Genomic DNA, 14903 nt, shown 5'->3' on the forward strand with positions numbered 1-14903 from the left:
GACCTGGGCTCAGGACCAGAGTCACAGCTACAGCAGCTGCCTGCTCCTCCCCTCTGGTTTGTATGTGATTTGGGGGGGAACATCTTATATGGTAAATACGGTATTGTACGACATACACTTTTTTATCACCTTAACACCTTTATAATGAAGTAGAAAAACCTTTTCGGTTGCACAGAGATAACCGAATTTTTTAACCAATTCTTTACGCTACATGAAAGCAATTTGGAATCACAGCTTTCAAATATAAAGCATTACATCTAGTAATTCATGATATATCCATTACTAAATGATGGTATCATTAATGTTGCTGAAAATCCAGAAATAAAATAAACAGCTATGTTTTTTTTATAGTAAGATACAATGTTTTCTAACTTAAAAGGTTTAAAAAATGTTGGGGTGGGGGGGGCACACACAAATACAATGCTTTCAGAACCAGAGAATTTATTAAATATTGGTACAGAACCAGTGATCAGAACAACAGATTCTGACATCTAATTTAATTTGTAATTAAGAAATTTATTTATGAAGAACCAGGTGATAGCCTAATATTCTAATGAAAAATATGTTTTTATATGCATAAATTATCTTTCATTTTCGACATCATTTCTTTATTTTTCATAAACAGTTTGCTTTCCAGTTGGGAGTTATCTTTAGTCACTGGCTCTGATTCAGGAAGGTTCCTAAGCACATATGTAACTTAACCAGCTTCAGCTTTTGAACCCTCAGAATGGTTAAGCACTGAGACTAATACCTAGAGTGGCTATAGAATCTCAATCACTGGAAGTTTTTAAATATAAAGTAGATAACGATCATTTGGGGTGATTGATGCTCAGATGATCCTGCCTTGAGTATGAGGTTGGGGTAGATGATCTTTCAAGTTCCCTTCCTATTTTATATGATTCCAGTGCATGAATATTATCTTTGAAGTCTCATCAAGTAGCTTCCTAAATCAGGGCCTCTGTGATGTCCAGTAAAGTTGTTCACTATTTGGAGATAATGAAACTTTGTGTCCAATTCACTTACGCATTATGGAGTCAGTGAAGTTGCTCATGTTCATAACAGCTACCCGTGTAAGGGTTTGTAGCTTTGGGGTCCATTTCATATAATGGTATTTCATGGATTTGGAACAAACTTTCTTGTCCACCTAATTATAGAAACATTATGGGTGAAATTCATATGGGCACAGAGCACTGACAACAGTTGTGTGTCACATCCTCCCACTAAAGAGTATATTGAGATTCCAGATGAACTTTGACTTGTGTGTAGCGTGTCATGACTTTGCACAATGGGCAAATTCACCCCTATGGGTGTGTGTGCTTTATAAGAACAAAAATCTTCCTTTTATAATGAAGTAAAATGTCAATTGCCTTCTAAAATAAAATTAAGTAGAGCTGACAAGTAATTTCTAAGAACTGGCTTGATTAATTTGTGTATATTTCTCTTACCTAGGGCCTGCCTGGCAAAGATGGACCCATGGGATCACAAGGTCCTCCTGGGCCAGTGGTAAGTACTGTCCATGTGAATGTGGGATTTATTACTGTACATGTCAAAAGGTCTCTTCAGAGTGTCAGTATCAGTATTTGCTAGGGTTAAGTAGCCAGTTGCCCTCAAGGAAAGGTTTTTGATTAATCCCAGGTTTGTTAAAGAACTGATTTTGCTATGCCAATGGTTTCAGTTCTTTCTGTGAGGGAAGATGACCCTTCTGGCAACAGGAGAGGGAGTTCCTCAATGAAATCTAACAGTTTTTGCTGATTGAAACAGCTGCATTACATAAGACGACTTATACTTCTTAGCCTTGAAATGAGACCTAAAATCTTATTGTAAGAAATTCCAATCTGGACTTGTTTGCTGAACTGAGTGATGATCAGAGTTCATTGACCTTGGTTGTGCCGCTGAAGGTATATGAAATGCATTCAAACATTTCAGAAAATAATCAAGAAATAACATAGGGAAAGAGTATACCCTCAAATGACTTCAATGGGAATAATATTTTTATATCCTTTTAGTTCTTAGTAGTACAATTCTGTCTCTGGAAGGCAGTGTAATCCATTTTTTTATAAATCAGACAGAAATTAAGCTCTGTAGTTTCTGTTCAGATAAGAAATTAATGATGGAGTCCAGTTTCTTCAATGCAATCTTGCTTTTTTTGATAAAGGATGTACAACATTATGTTTCCTTGAAGACAGGAGAAATCTAAAAAAGGAATATAGTTTCTTTTCTCATAGTTCCACACTTCTTTCCACCAGCATTTACCCTAAAACAGGGGTAGGCAATTATTTCAGGTGGAGGACTGTTTAACAAGTTTGAGCTGTCGAGGGCCTCGTGGGTAGTCCCGTGCCTTGACAGTTGCCCAACCCCCTTGTTGCCCTCTTGGGACTGGAAGTCCCACCCCCTAACCCGTGATCTTTACCACCACGAGTCCTTCCCTTTGCTTTGGGAGAGGGGGGATTGCCATCTTAGAACCTGAAAAAACCCAAATCATACATTAAAAGTCCAACACCTACTATAACATATTTTAATTTTATTATGAAAAATGTTTTGTCCTGATTTGTGTTTGCATAGTGTATATAGAGGTGATTGCATAATCACCTTATAATAGCCCCATGTGGAAGCTGCATGCTGTCTAGGCTGGGCCCTTCTGCCCATAAGGGTGGGAGTGAAGTGCAGTAGGGTATGTTTGGAGTCATGTATATGTGGGCACCTCACTCTCACCCTTGTGGGCAGAAGGGCTGGGTGGGGCACAATTTGTTGGTAGGCATGGCACAACTTTTTGGTGGGTACTGTGGCCCAGATGAAAGTGCTTGGTGGGCCGGATCTGGCCTGTGGATCATATTTTGCCCACCTCTGCCCTAAAAGCTCCTCTTTCTAAGCTTTTTCTTAGGTTTACATTCCTGAGATTTCTCATGCTTCTGCACTGACTTTTATGTCAGGTGTTTTCAGGTGATTTTGATGTTCTTAGCCTTTGTTTGTTATATCAGTGCCCTGGACAACACTTTAGATAATGTGTTTATCTACTTCCCTATCTTGTATTTACACTGTGTGATGCAAGTGGCTATCTTGCATTTATTCTAATCCTCAAGCAGGGGTTTTATTTTGTTCTGGGTATCACTACATTAGGGGGCATTTAATTATTTTCTTATTTACCCTGAATGGAAGGCAGCCATCTTATTCAACAACTCTAGTCAGATGGTGTGATTGCCCAACCCGTAAATATTCTCTAGAAACCAGATTCTGGCCGCCTTACTTATATTGGACATGTAGGTCACATGACATCAGTGAACCTGGTGCCAGGCTTGATATTCACATTGAGGAGGATTGAAGATCTGTTAGCATTTAAGAGTCATTCTGTAAATGGATGAGCAGTACAGAAGTTTCTACTTCACTGGGGACAAAGTCCAAGCTAGAAGCCCGGGCCTCCTCTTCAGGGCATATCTTTTATTGGACCAACATCATGGCCACAACCGCACTCAACATTCCTTCTCCAGGGAAGCAGCCATCTCACTGAGCCCCAGTCTTCTAGCTTGGCTGTATTTGGGGGGGTGGGGTTGGTCCCACCTCTCTCCCTCTCTTTCTCCTGGCTGTCTACGGGGGCAATTTAAAAAGAAACCCCAGGGAGGATACTGGATAAACCCTAACCTGTGCTTGGTACCTTTGACCCCCAGTGATGTAGAATCTGGTTTCTAGAGCACTAGATTGGTAAGTGAGAGAGACAAATTCAAATCACCCCCCTCTGTGTGAAGGGAACTTAGAACCTCTGTTTCTTAAATGAGTACATTGACTACTAAGCTACTGAGACTAAAAGGCCCCTCCCCTCCTCTTCCTTTCTCTCTGATGTCTAGCTCATTTCTGGCTGGCTTCCTTTTCCTGACTTACATGCACTTACTGATCCAGGATGGGTATGCTTACATAACTGTGGAGCTGCCTAGCTAGTGCATAACCTACTATGTTTGATCAGGCTATGTGTGTATATCTATGAGGCTACAGGTCAGGAATTGCAACCAAAGAGGCCACTTACACAGCTAGAAAACTGCTATTAAAGAACACCAGGGCTAAGTACAGAAAGTGAAAAAGCCCAAAGCTGAACCAGTTCAGTCTTCACAGGTTAGTCTAAGCCGTGTAGATTCAACCGATAAGCAAGTGGACAGACATTCACTTTTGATTCCAGAAATGCAGCCACATGCCTGCAGTGGCCCAGGCCAGAAGCCAGGGGATATTGGAGCAAGCTTCTTTGCTTGGCTGGAGCAGACAGCCTGGGCCAAGGCTAGCCGATCCATCCTGCAAGGAGGGGTTTGAGGGGCAGGTGTAAAGCATCCTGGGATACTGGGTGACTGTAAGTTAACATGAATCTGGAGGGGATCTGGGACAGAAGTTCAATAAACTGATTTAACCTAAATCAATTAAATATGATACTACATCCATCCATGTTTCTTAAACTAGTTTTGGCCATTTTGAAAGCAGTTTATGTGCACTGAACTTCTGTTGTGTTACAAATTTGAATTGGTTTCCGGTCACTTATACTGGCTTCTGTGTCATTTTTGTCTCTAGCCAAAGTGACATAGAATTCTATCAGTGCATGTTTTGCTAATTAAAGGCTTACGGCATCAAAAAAAATGCAGAGTCATTTTTAACAGCCTTTAACAATACAGTCATATTTTAACAAACTTTGCAGTAGCAGGAAGACATTGGCCCCCATGGTCCCCCTACTTTGCCTGTGGCAGGTTAGGGTGTTACATCTTGTGATTATGTTGGGGTTGACCTGTGTAGTTTTGCTGGTAGGTTTGACAGTGGATTTGCACAGGATGGTTTGGATAGAGAGGATCCTACCTCATGTAGGGTGTTGGACTAGATGACCTAAGTAGGTCCCTTCCACCCCTGCTTTTCTATGGTTCTGTGGTTCTATGAGTTAAATAATAACTTTTCGATGGTTCTATGAGTTAATATAATAACTTTAATATAATACTTTACTGGGAATGGTCAGAACAAGGAAATAACATATTCTCTATATAGTACCTAAAAAAATAAAATATTTAAAATATATAAACCCACCTACAACTTCCTAGTTTTTATTCTTCATACTTTGACTGTGAACGAGTATCATTACTACTTCTGGGTCCTACAGGAGAAAAAAACACAGTTAAAATGACCACAAAAGTTTTATTAAGTTTGACAAAGCAAGGAAACTGTGACTTAAGGCTCCTATTATAGCAACTCAAAGGTTCCTCCTGGAATTCATTTAAGTATTTCACTTTTATAAAAATGAATAGACTCCTAAGATGTAAGAAAAGTATGTGGATTAGATTGTCTCCATGTCAGTTTAGCAGTCAGTTTGCTAGAACTGGCTATGGACCATACCCGGACCTTACAGAGTAGGCAGGAGTCCATATGAGAATCCATGAGTAAAGAAAACATGGTACGTTAAGGTGAACTTAACCCATTTGGGAAATAAGAACTTGGGACTCTAATATGAGTGTAAATCTTCTGCTAAGTTCCAAGAAAGTCCCTGCATGGTAAATCAGATGTGGTTACACTGTATATAGAGAGGTGTGGTGAGGCCTGAGCGCTTACAGAAAGGGTTAAATCATCCACTGCTGTAGATCCCTACCCTATCCAGCCCAGCAGATTGCCCTGGCTTGTGTACTGCATCCCCACATCTGCTCACCATTCTGGAGGGAACATTCCTCCTCCTCTGCAGCAGCTGGCCTGGCTGTTCAACACCGCTTGACCCTGAGACTTTCCAGTCCATACGCTGATTCAGGCTTGTAGAATTAGGCCTTTTATTACTTAGTCAAATGATGTAATGCACATTGAAAAAGAATGTGTTTGTAGCTGGATAGCAATAAAACTAAAGAGCATACATCTAGATAGCATAAATCTAAATAAATTAATACTGCTTAGTGCTTACCTAGTGCTTTATATATTCAAAGCATTTGTTGACTTTATCTATTAGATTAATGAATATACATCACTGTGAAAAGTTTGTCTAGAATAACAATGCTCTTTTTTGTTCTCCCTCCCATAGAGTGTCCAAAATGTGCATAATAATAGATTGAGTTTGTATTTTAACTCCATGAGGCACTGAAGAGTGGAGCAATCAGCTGGCAGCCTTAATTCATTTGTTGAGTGAGTCAATTCACTGATCTTAGTGAAGATGGCTAATCCAGATTTATATTGTCTATATTTCAGTGGTGGTTTAAAAAGAAAGAAGGGAAAGAAACAACTATTGTGTTTGCTTCTCCTATTGTGGTCATCAAATTGGTTGTGTGGGACCTGAGTTAAATTCAGCCCCAAGGTCAAAGAATTCTAATCATGTGCTTACTTTCTGTGTAGACCTCTTGCTTTTAAAATTTCAAGGGCACCACTGGGCAACTACTGTAGCTGAGATTCAAACTCTATCATGCAAAAAAAAATCGTTCCATCATTTGAGTATTTCTGTCAGCAGGAAAAGCGCTGTTGTTGAGCATCAATATTAAGCCATAAGTCAGTAAGTATTGCTTCTTCTTTCTCCATTTAGGGAATACCTGGTGCTCCAGGTGTTCCAGGTATTACTGGAAACCCTGGGCCTCAAGGTGATGTTGGACCTCCTGTAAGTAAAATGTCTTCTTTTTGTGTATCTGCAGTCTGCTATAGGTCCTAACTGCTGCTGAGATCATTACAAAGAGCTACACAACACTTAAAAAGTATCATCCATTTGCTCATGAAGCTCTTGCAAACAAAACCCATGAGTTGCTTCTCCATCACCCCCCTAACTTCCTTCAACTTAGATTGTGATCTTACTTTAAATATTTTGCAGAAATAAGTACCTAGATGTATCAAGGAAAGATGCAGTTAAACAAGCAGGTTAAAACGTGTGGGATGCGAAGTCATATTCTGAATGCAGTTGTTTCTTTCCTTTCCATCTGAAGATATCCTGGGGAAAAGAAAATACACTATTTATTATTTTGGCTGCTTTCCACAAAGACACCACTATATCTGAGTGGTCTGATGTTATTTATCCTGCTGAACTAGTGTTTCACTAATTCAGTATGATGGAGTTAGCTGCTCATTTCTTATTTGCAGAGATATACCTGAGATCAGAACCAGGCTCTCTTTAAAATGTAATTGTGGGGTTCAGCAACAGAAAGTTTTGCCATTGACTTAAATAAGACTATAATTAGGCCTTTTATGTTATTCAGGCGAGGATCTAATGCTAAGTTTTGATTTCAGATTTTCACATTTTATGCATCATTTAAGTTAAAAAAACCAGACCATAAAATGCGCGTGCATATCACACAATAGGCACAGATTTGGAAGATTTACTTCTTTGTAATAATTTCACTAATATTAAATATCATATTACACAGATTTTCTTCTGTGTAATAAATGGCTAAATTATCCCTCTTCTGTATAACAGTTTAGCTGATATTTTGTTGGTGTTGTTTTGTATTTGTAATTTAATATTTGAATGCTTGCTTACTTGGGTTGCCAGGTTAAAACAAATTCCACATATTTTGATAAACTTTTTGTTTTATTTAGTAAGTATCTGAATCTGACCATGTCCAGCTGCACCTCTGACTTGATTTGCAGAGTAGAAAATATTTTTTCCACTACTTCAGTTTTTTTTATTTCAAATGCAGGGGTCACTTTAGTTGTTTTTATTAACCTAAGTGATAGAAATTTTTGTCTAAATGGTACTAAAGACATTGAAGATAAAATACAAGCCAAGGTAACAACCTAACACTATATTCCAGTGTAATAATCTGGTAGCCATTGAAGAGATTTGGCAAATCTAGAGTTTATTATTGTCAGTGAATAACATGCTTAATCTTCAGTTCCAGCCTATTTACATGTTCCAGACATTTGATTAAATTTTTCAAACTTGCACTTACTCCTATGGATCGAAATTTGCAAGTGCCTGAAGTCTTATCAATTCTGGAAAAAAAGAGGCTGGAGGAGAGAACAAGGACAGAAAATTAAGGGCTGTATCTACCAGGAAATACTGAAGGAACATGCATGAAAGTAGGAATGTTTTAACCATGTGGCCAATTCATTTGTCCATACTGGTCAATAGCGTAATTGGAGTGGTGGGGGGGAGGGGCACCACCACCCCCTCTGCCGCGGCAGCTGGCACTGAGCACTAGAGAGGGATGCCAAGTACTAGGGAGGGTAAGATGGTGGTCAGTCTACCTATGCTTAGACTCAGACCTTGGCTGCTGCTGCTGTGTCCCCACACCCATCCCCTGTGGCCGAGTGGCACAGGACCATTCCTGCTGCAGCAAAGACTTAGAGTAAGAGTGGTATTTATTTTGGTGGGAGGGCCATTTAACGAGTTTTGGTGAGCTGTTGAGGGCCATACACACAAAATTAATGGTGAAGATCCCATTTTAACAAATTATAGATAAAAAAGAATCCATATGCTAAAAATCAAATATCTACTATCAAATATTTTAATTTTATTTCAAAAAATATTTTTGTCCTGATTTGTGATTTTTTGAGTTGTGTATATCAAGATGATTGCATAAATAGCTCAAAATAAAGTCTGTGTACCAAGCGAACCAAAACCAACCTGCAGGACACTCAGTTAAGATAGGATGCCTCCACTCTCAGCAGTGCCCTACCACCATCCAGCCACCCCTGAAATCACAAGGGAGCTCCTGCCTCAGCCTGCACTCTGTCATGCCCCACAAGAACTGCCTGCACCCCAAACCTATTTGCCAGCCCGCACCTTCCCATCCACATTTGTCCCCACAAAACCTGGGGAAGCCCTGCAGCCCTCTACAGCCTGCTAGCTCCCTGCCAGGGCCATGCAGGTTGCTACCACCCCCAGCCCAAGGGCTCTCCAGCCCCCAGGTGGAGTCCCAGCCACAGCCCCAGGGTAGTAGGGGCAGCCTCATCTGGGTGGGTGGGATAAGGGCCATGCTGGTTGCTGCCAGGAGGTAGCAGGTAGCTGGGCTGGCTTGCAGCACTGCACAGGGAAAGGTGGGGCAGAACTGGGGTTTCACCTTCTGGGAGGTGCTGGGGAAGCTCCACTGTGTCTGGGTATAGATGTGGAGTGCCCACCACATAGTCCTAGCACCTGGGGCAACTCACACCATTTCTCAGACGTAGACAGGCAGGGTGCCACCAGCCCAGCCCAAGTGGGGGTGCCAGGCTCGAGTGCAGCTTGCCCAGGGCCTGCTGGATGGAGCTGGGCAGGCAGGCAAGGCTGCTTCCACCCAGCATCTCCTGCAGCACCGGAACCGCCAGGACCCAAGATTGACTTGTTTAGGATCTGCTGCATTGTGCCAGGTGGGTGGGCAGGCAGGGCTGCTTCCATCCAGTGTTCCCTGTGGTGCCAGCAGAGGCTGGAGCCAGAGCCACTGCCTGTCCATGGGCCAGACAGAATCAATTGATGGGATGGATATGGCCTGTGGCTTCAGAAAAGTGGACTTCAACTCGCTCAGGGAACTCATGGCCAAGATCCCCTGGGAAGCCAGACTGAGGGGGAGAGGAGTCCTGGAGAGCTGGCTATACTTTTAAAGGAGCCTTACTGAGAGTGCAGGAACAAACCAGCCCGATGTGCAGGAAGACTAGCAAGTATGGCAGAAGACCAGCTTGGCTTGGCAGGGAAGTCTTCACTAAACTAAATCACAAAAAAGAAGCTTATAAGAAGTGGAAAATTGGACAAACAACTAGGGAGGAGTATAAGAATATTGCTTGGGCATGCAAGGTTGAAGTCAGGAAGGCCAAAGTGCAGTTGGAGTTGCAGCTAGCAAGGGATGTGAAGGGTAACAAGAAGGGTTTCTACAAGTATGTCAGTAACAAGACAAAGATCAGGGAAAGTGTGGGTCCCTTACTGAATGGGGGAGGCAACGCTGTGATAGAGCATGAACAAAAGGCTGAGGTACTCAATGCCTTTTTCACTTTAGTTTTCAGGCAAGGTCAGCTTCTAGGCTTCTGCTCCTGGCAGCACAGTTTGGGAAGGAGGTGAGCAGCCAACAGTGGCAAAAGAATGGGCTAGGGATTATTTAGAAAAGCTGGATGTATACAAGTCCATGAGGCTGGATGGGATGCACCTGAGGGTGCTGAGGGAGTTGGCTTATGTGATCCCAGAGCCACTGGCCATCATTGAAAACTCATGGCAATTGGGAGAGGTTTATTGAAAAAAGGCAAACATAGTGCCCATATTTAAGAAGTGGAAAAAGGAGAATCCTGGGAGCTACAGACCAATCAGCCTCACCTAAGTCTGTGAAAAAATCATGGAGCAGATCCTCAATAAATCCATTTCTAAGCACTTGGAGGAGAAGAAGGCGATTAGGAACAGTCAGTGTGGATTCACCAAGGGCAAGTCATGCCTGACCAACGTTATTACTTTCTATGATGATGTGATTGGCTCTGTGGATGTGGGGAGACCAGTGGATGTGGTATACCATGATTTCAGCAAGGCTTTTGATACGGTCTGCCACAATATTTTCACAGGCAAGCTAAGGAGGTGTGGGCTGGATGAATGGATTGTAAAGTGGATAGAAAACTGGCTGGAGCATTGGGCTCAAAGGGTAGTAATCAATGGCTCGGTCTAGTTGGCAGCTGGTATCAGGTGGAGTGCCCCAGAGGTTGGTACTGGGGCTAGTGTTGTTCAATATCTTCATCAACAACTTGGAAGGATGGCATAGAGTGCACCCTCAGCAAGTTTGTAGATGAGGGGAGTAGTAGATATGCTGGAGGGTAAGGCTAGGATTCAGAGTAATCTAGACAAATTAGAGGATTGGGCCAAAAGAAATCTCATGAGATTCAACAAGGACAAGTGCAATGTCCTGTGCTTAGGATGGAACAATGCCACGCACCAGTTCAGGCTGGGGCTGACTGCCTGGGCAGCAGCTCTGCAGAAAAGGACCTGGGGGTTACAGTGGACAATAAGCTGAATATGAGCCAAGAATGTACCCTTGTTGCAAAGAAGACTAATGGCATGCTGGGCTGCATTGGTAGAAGCATTGCCAGCAGATTAAGGGAAGTGATTATTCCCCTCTATTCAGCATGGGTGGGGCTACATCTGAAGTACTGTGTTCAGTTTTGGGCTCTGCACTAGAAAAAGGATGTGGACAAATTGGGAAGAGTCCAGTGGAGGGCAGTGAAAATGGTGAAGGGGCTGGGGGACATAACTTCTGAGGAGAGGCTGAGGGAACTGGGCTTATTTAGTTTGGTGAAGAGAAGACTGAAAGGGAGTTTAATAGCAGCCTTCAAGTACCTGAAGGGGGGTTCAAAAGAGGATAGTTCTCAGTGGTGACAGATGACAGAACAAGAAACAGCGGTCTCAAGTTGCAGCAAGGGAAGTTTAGGAAGAATTTTCTCACTAGAAGTGTAGTAAGCAGTGGGACAGGTTACCCAGAGAGGTTGTGGACTTTTCATCTTTGAAGGTTTTTATGACCTAGGTAGACAAAGTCTTGGCTGGGATGATGTAGTTGGGGATGATCTTGCTTTGAGCGGGGGGTTAGACTAGATGACTTTTGAGGTCCCTTCTAACCCTAATTTTCTATGATTCTATGAAAATTAACTTTGTATTCAATCTCTTCACAGGGTGTTCCAGGTACAAAGGGTGAGAGGGGTGAACGGGTAAGTATATTATTGTCCTTTCAACAACAACAAATATATTTCAATATGGTCTCTATCTTAGAAACATCTCTGATAATGTTCATTCACCCCGTTCTTGTTTGTGGGTGACTTTAAAAGTAATAAGACAAACTTTCCTTCTTCATTGATCTCCATCCCAGCTTCAGTCAATCTGGATGTCATCTCCCATTTAAAAACAATTAAATTAAAAAAGTCATTAAAGGTTCAGGCACCAATGAGCAAAGTCCTGAGAACTTTCCCTGTGGTTACCTTCCTTAGGCTTTGGTTTATTATCTGAAAATAGAGGTGGGAGACAGGATTGTTTAATTTCTGAAACCTGTTTGGCCACCAACAGCCTGGGGCAAATTCCTTAACTTCTCTGTCTAGTTTTCCCCATTTGTGATGTAGGGGTGGGAAATACCCACTTCTTGGGGGTGCTCAGGGCACTTTCAAGTTAGAATGTTGTAAGAGCTATGTGTTGTAATGTTGGATGTTGTTATTCAGGGCGATGTTCAGTCCCATGCCATGGTGCGTGCAGTTGCTCGTCAAGTATGTGAACAGCTTATCCAGGGTAAGCAAATTAATATCTTGTATGTTCCTATCAGTTTCCAGAATATTTGGTGGCAGCTTCACTAGCTATAGAATAGATCTGATACTGTTCAGAGGATTTTATGAATATGATGTTTTTACATAGTTCACAGGAACCTGGCTATTCTCAAAGTATGACTGTACAGTGGATCTTTCCGTGGAAATCTAAGCCTGAGCAGCATCAGGAATCCAAATATGGCCCAAATTAATTCTGATTTCATATTTAGAAAAAAGTGTTGTTAAGCTTATTACATGCATAATATTGTGAGAAAATACCAAAAGCTAGGCTTTATAATAAGTCCTACCTTCTTATTAGTGTATGCCAGATACCACCTTACGTGGCATACAAACATTCAGGGAGGTTCGAAAGCATTAAAAATAGCCATCCAATCTAAGGGAAGTTGAGATGGGGAGGAGTTTGGGAGGGGAGGCAAGCAAGATCTGGGAGGCGGGGGGTGGGATCTAGGTGTCTTTGTGGGATTGGGGGCAGGTGGGATCCACAGGGAGTTTGGGAGTGGTAGGTAGAGTATGTGGGGGTTCTTGGGGCCTCAGGGGGGTAGATGGGGTCTGCAGGAGGGTTGCTGGGATCTGGGAGGATTTGGTGGGATCAAGGGAACTTGGGAGGATGGGTGTCTCTCCAGGGAGGGGGTAGGAATAGCACAACCTTGGGTCTGGGGCCAGCTTAAATTGATTTCATTGGACCTGAGTTAGGTTAGACTACCTCAAAAGTACACCTAACTTAGATCGGGTTAGGCATTTTTAAATCAATCTAATAGTCCTGAACTTCTGTATGGTTTGCACATAGATCCAGCTAACTAGTGTAAGGTTGGCACCTGGGCAAACTAAGTTAGAGACAGTGGCCATTCTTAATGCAATCTAACCTTCCCAAATGTCTGTATACCACCTAAGAATACACACCTAAGTATTGTAAACTCTCACTTCCCCCACAAGTGCAGTTACCAAAACTATCATACAGCAACAAACCTTTACCTTTTATTAGTTCCTTGCTGTGGAGCACCTTCTAATATGCCTTTCAACCTCACTTCTTCCAGTTTCTCTACATCCCAAATTTATAGAATTTTAATTTTCCAGGTCATATGGCTAGGTATAATTCAATCCTGAACCAGATTCCAAGTCACTCTCTGTCAACAAGAACTGTTCCAGGACCTCCTGGTGAGCCAGGCCGCCCAGGATCTCCTGGGCCACCAGGAGAACAAGGATCACCAGGAAGACCAGGATTTCCAGGAAATCCTGGCCAGCCAGGAAGACCAGGAGAAAGAGGTGGGCTAAATTTCTTGAAAGTACAAAACCATATTTTTTTTGCATGAACTGATTTTTGTCATGGAAACAAAAACTATAGTTTTTTCTATAGTCAAGAGCTGGCCCCAGATTATATCTGAAGACATTTCTCTGGAGACCGTCAATCACTAAGTTAAGCGAACTTTCATAGAATATTTTTGATTAGAGTCACACTTGGGATTGATCCCCTGCTAGAGACTGATGATTGCATAAGGAAGCTTGTTGTGGTGGCACGGTGCATTTTGGTGGAATTCTAGAGTGCACAGAAGCTTATAACTGCATATGTGTTTCATTTATGAATCTGATTTTGCCCTCCTTTTGGCAAGAAAGGGAGTCTGAATGCAAAGAATTTCAGTTTCAATACTGAAAAATTAATTCTGGGGAAAAGGTAGTTTTCTTATGCATTTGAAATAAATTGGATTAAAAGGTCCTAAATGACATTTCCATAAAAAAAAAAAAATTGGCCAGATGGTTCTATAGAAGGCACATTTTGAGAGATGCAGGAGGGACTGAGACAGATGGAAATGATGATGACAGGGAAAACCAGCAAAACATAAAATGAAATTAAGGGACCAAGCATCTCTCTCCCAGACCTTGTTTCCATACTTTTAACTGTGTTATGTCACTTTGTCCTCCTTTTACTCTGCTTTGTCTAAATAATAATTTGTCTAAATAATTAGGAAGTTCTGTGTGGCAGGGACCTGATGTACATATCTGTGAGAAACTTGGCATGCCTTGCCACCCTTAATAAATAATCATAATATCCTCACAGTGGAAAACTGAGACTACAAGAGTAACTGTTTGTGGAAGTATGATGCGTTTGTCACAATGGCAACTCACATCTAGAAGTTTAATAGATCAGGCAGTCAGTTCAGCAGCCAAGAAAGCTAATGTTATACTGCTATGAAAAGAAAATATGAGTGGTCTTTGAACTTGCAGGTATTTCTTCCTCACCAGTCTTTAAGGCTAGGTACAGACATTACACCTATCGGACTTTAAGTCGTAATGGAACATGTTTTAAAAATGGTGGATTGCATTTTAAGTTAACCCTTGATGGATGTGCTATCAGACTAAAGTGCTTTAGATTAGAGTGTGTAATATCCCATCAGGCATTAAGCTAAGTTGCATTCACCAGCACCCCAGGGGCCCTTCACAGGGCAGCATGCTTGCCTCAGGCAGAACTTGTCTGCTCTGCCCAAGTGCTGGGTCAGCCCTGCCCCCTTGGCTGTCACTGACCTGAGTTAGTTACAGTCTCTGATTCCAGCCTCACATCCTCCCTGTAGCAGCTGGGAGTTGCAACCTGGCCAGGGCCAGAGGAAGGGAGGTGAAGGCGGGGTTTCTGTCCCCACAGTCACCTTAGCCCTGTTGTGCGCTGCAGCCCGGCCACGGGGGCTTCCTTCCTGCAGCTGCAGCACAGTGACACTTTTTGCAGCTCTGGGAACTGTGGTGGGGAG

At 42.2% G+C, this 14903-nt stretch overlaps 1 protein-coding gene and 1 long non-coding RNA gene across 3 annotated transcripts in view; one reads left to right on the forward strand and one right to left on the reverse strand.

Moving 5' to 3' along the window:
• The window catches only part of COL14A1 (collagen type XIV alpha 1 chain), a 184646-nt gene that overhangs the window by 154185 nt on the left and 15558 nt on the right, over positions 1-14903 (forward strand). For both annotated transcript variants that reach the window (XM_019552346.1, XM_019552340.1), the window contains exons 41-45: positions 1450-1503; positions 6512-6583; positions 11530-11565; positions 12067-12133; positions 13243-13431. In XM_019552346.1, the coding sequence (XP_019407891.1) occupies positions 1450-1503; positions 6512-6583; positions 11530-11565; positions 12067-12133; positions 13243-13431 (418 nt within the window). The remainder of the gene's footprint in view (positions 1-1449; positions 1504-6511; positions 6584-11529; positions 11566-12066; positions 12134-13242; positions 13432-14903) is intronic.
• LOC109321618 lies at positions 4433-11487 on the reverse strand. Its single transcript, XR_002104109.1, has 3 exons — positions 11477-11487; positions 7794-7796; positions 4433-4524 (listed from the first exon to the last, which is right to left on the reverse strand). It is a non-coding gene; the product is annotated as an uncharacterized LOC109321618 (long non-coding RNA).

This window comes from Crocodylus porosus, unplaced genomic scaffold (assembly GCF_001723895.1).
Source record: "Crocodylus porosus isolate Cpor-Errol unplaced genomic scaffold, CroPor_comp1, whole genome shotgun sequence".
Classification (NCBI taxonomy): domain Eukaryota; kingdom Metazoa; phylum Chordata; order Crocodylia; family Crocodylidae; genus Crocodylus; species Crocodylus porosus.